This window comes from Micropterus dolomieu, linkage group LG09 (genome assembly GCF_021292245.1).
Source record: "Micropterus dolomieu isolate WLL.071019.BEF.003 ecotype Adirondacks linkage group LG09, ASM2129224v1, whole genome shotgun sequence".
Classification (NCBI taxonomy): Eukaryota; Metazoa; Chordata; class Actinopteri; order Centrarchiformes; family Centrarchidae; genus Micropterus; species Micropterus dolomieu.
Genome location: NC_060158.1, coordinates 4275553 through 4278239, shown reverse-complemented (window position 1 = coordinate 4278239; position 2687 = coordinate 4275553). Strand labels below are relative to the sequence as shown.

Here is a 2687-nt window from a genome sequence, read left to right as displayed (position 1 = left end):
ACGACTATTGTTACTAGTCCTATTGTTATTATTGTTATTATAATCATTAACATTACGATTGTTATCATTAACACTACTATAAATATCTGTACCATTTTGTCATTTAGTCTATAGCAACATCACCTTTACTGTCTGTACCTCTGTGTGTATATTGTGTAGGCTGCCTCCCCCCCCTCCCTCTCTCCTTCCATCCCTCTCTTTTTCTCTCTGTTCCTCTTCTGCCCTCTCTCTCTCCCTCTCTCTCTCTCTCTCCTTCACCCCAACCGGTCGAGGCAGTGTCTCTTGGTGGGAACTGTTGGGCTTCTGTAAATAACATCACAGAGTACGGTCTAGACCTGCTCTTTTATGAAAGGCGCTGTGAGATAACTGTTGTTGTGATTTGGCGCTATATAAATAAAATTGAATTGAATCTCACCCCGGATACAACCTGTTCCAGCTCCTCCCCTCTGGTAGGCGCTACAGAGCACTGTACGCCAAAACCAACAGACTCAGAAACAGTTTCTTCCCACAAGCCATCACTCTGATGAACAGCTGATTTCTGACTCACTGTGTCAGGAACATTTCTTGTGCAATAATCCAGTAACTCTGTCTCTAATCAGCCACCTGTTTACTGGCTAACATTTATTATTTACTTATTCACCATTCTCTATTTCAGAGCTGTTCATACTGTTATATTGTAGATACTGTATACCAAATCCACCTACCTCAAGTCATAACTCCTGCACAAAATACTTATTCCAGCATCCTTTGCACTATGCTTCACTGCACTGTGTACATGTGTACATGTATGCATGTATGTGTACCTGTATATCACACGCACCTCCGACATGTACATCCACCTGCATCCTTTGCACTCTGATCACTGCACTATTTGTCAATATGTCTATATTGTTGTTTGTTCATAGTGTGTATATTTGTGTTGTCTACACTGAAGTCTGTCTGATTTTATTTTATTTTTATTATTGTGATTTTGTATGAGTAAGCACATCGTGAGCAATGTACAATCCATAATCACATTCCTCATATGTGTACACATGCCTGGCGATCTGATTCTATTTCAACCACTGAGGGGCAGTAAAGTAAAGTCAGAGCCAACAACCTGAAAGGTTCCCTCTGTTCAGTGTCTCTGTTTTGTCAGCTTTAAAAAGACAATTGTTTCTATTGTCTATAGAAAAATGTTTTCACCTGACAAGCCACATTTTTATAGTGACAGTGGTGAAGCAAAGTCCTGACAAAGACATTAATTGTGATACAGATAAATATATATAATGTAGAAATATAAAGGTGTTTGTTTGTTCTGATTTCTGCAGATATTTAGACAAATTTTGGACAAAGAGCAACGGAGACCTTTTAAAGCAACATGAAGATGGACGTTGTCCTGCTCAGTGCTGCTGGTTCTGTTGGTCTTCCTCTGATTGGATGAAACTGGTCTTGAAACTGGTTTCACTTCCCTCTCTGAGCTCAGTAACCATGGGAACAAACAGGCATCACTGATGAACCATGGCAACAGGAAGGTTTCAGTACTAAAGATAAAAGTGTGACGTTTTACTGCAAATTTTGATCACCAAAACCACCAGATGTTGGTGGTTAACTGTGAACAGGAGAACCAGTTAGAACAGGTCAGCTGATAGAAATGTTAGTTAGTTATAACTTCTATTGTTAGTTTGTGTTAATCTGCATGAGGATGTTTTAAACAGGCATCTGTCCCAGCAGTGAGGAGGAAACAGCATGATATGTTGAGGACAGCTACAGCTCACTGACTCTGTGTGTTTGCATATCTGTCCTGCCTCTCTGCTCCCAGCCGTTAAGAGGCCAGTGTTGATCAGTGGCTGTCCAGGCCTTTCAGAGCCACTGACACGCCGGCAGCACAATGATGATGTCACTGATTCTACTGCTGGCCACCCTGGGGCTCCTTGTTCAGGGTGAGACTCTCTTCTGAAAACTTTGCTTCAGGATGCAACCAGGTTCACCACAATGATGTTCTGCTGTGATGGAGAAATACTGAAACAAGCAGCATTTACCTTCTTCCATCTGTTCTCCATCTTAAAGAAATGAGACTCTTCTGTTTGGATGCTGATCATCTTTCTCCAAGCTGGATTTCTCTCAATAACCCTTCTCCTCTTTTTCATCTTTTCCAGGTTCATCAGGACAAATCATCCTGACTCAGTCTCCTGGATCTCAGTCTGTTGTTCCAGGACAGGCTGTCTCTCTCAAATGTAAAACCAGTACAAGTGTTAGTAGCTACCTCCACTGGTACCTTCAGAAACCTGGAGAAGCTCCTAAACTCCTGATTTATGGAGCTACAACCCGTCAGTCTGGAGTTCCAGATCGTTTTAGTGGAAGTGGATCTGGGACTGACTTCACTCTGACCATCAGTGGAGTTCAGGCTGAAGATTCAGGAGTTTACTACTGTCAGCAGGGTTACATCCCGTTCACACAGTGATACAACGTCGTACAAAAACCTCCCTCAGCTGGAGAGGAACTGATCTGACTCAACAGCTGCACTGAAACTAAAACAACAGAGGTTTATAAAAAAAGTTCAAATCAATTCATTTTGAACGTTGTAACAAAATATTTAGTATTTAATCCAAACATATACTTTTAATATTCTTTTAAAACAGGGTTTCATTCATCAATGCAGTCATTTAAATTACATCAATAACTTTGATAAGTTTAAAATCGATAAA

General features: G+C 40.8%; 3 gene segments (V, D, J or C); 2 read left to right on the top strand and 1 right to left on the bottom strand.

The window, feature by feature from the left end:
- Positions 1-2687, top strand: part of LOC123976058 — a 24646-nt gene that overhangs the window by 144 nt on the left and 21815 nt on the right.
- The window catches only part of LOC123976060, a 16022-nt gene that overhangs the window by 6928 nt on the left and 6407 nt on the right, over positions 1-2687 (bottom strand).
- On the top strand, positions 1795-2643 carry LOC123976057. The segment is given in 2 exon segments: positions 1795-1922; positions 2139-2643. Coding segments are annotated over 2 exon segments (357 nt in total).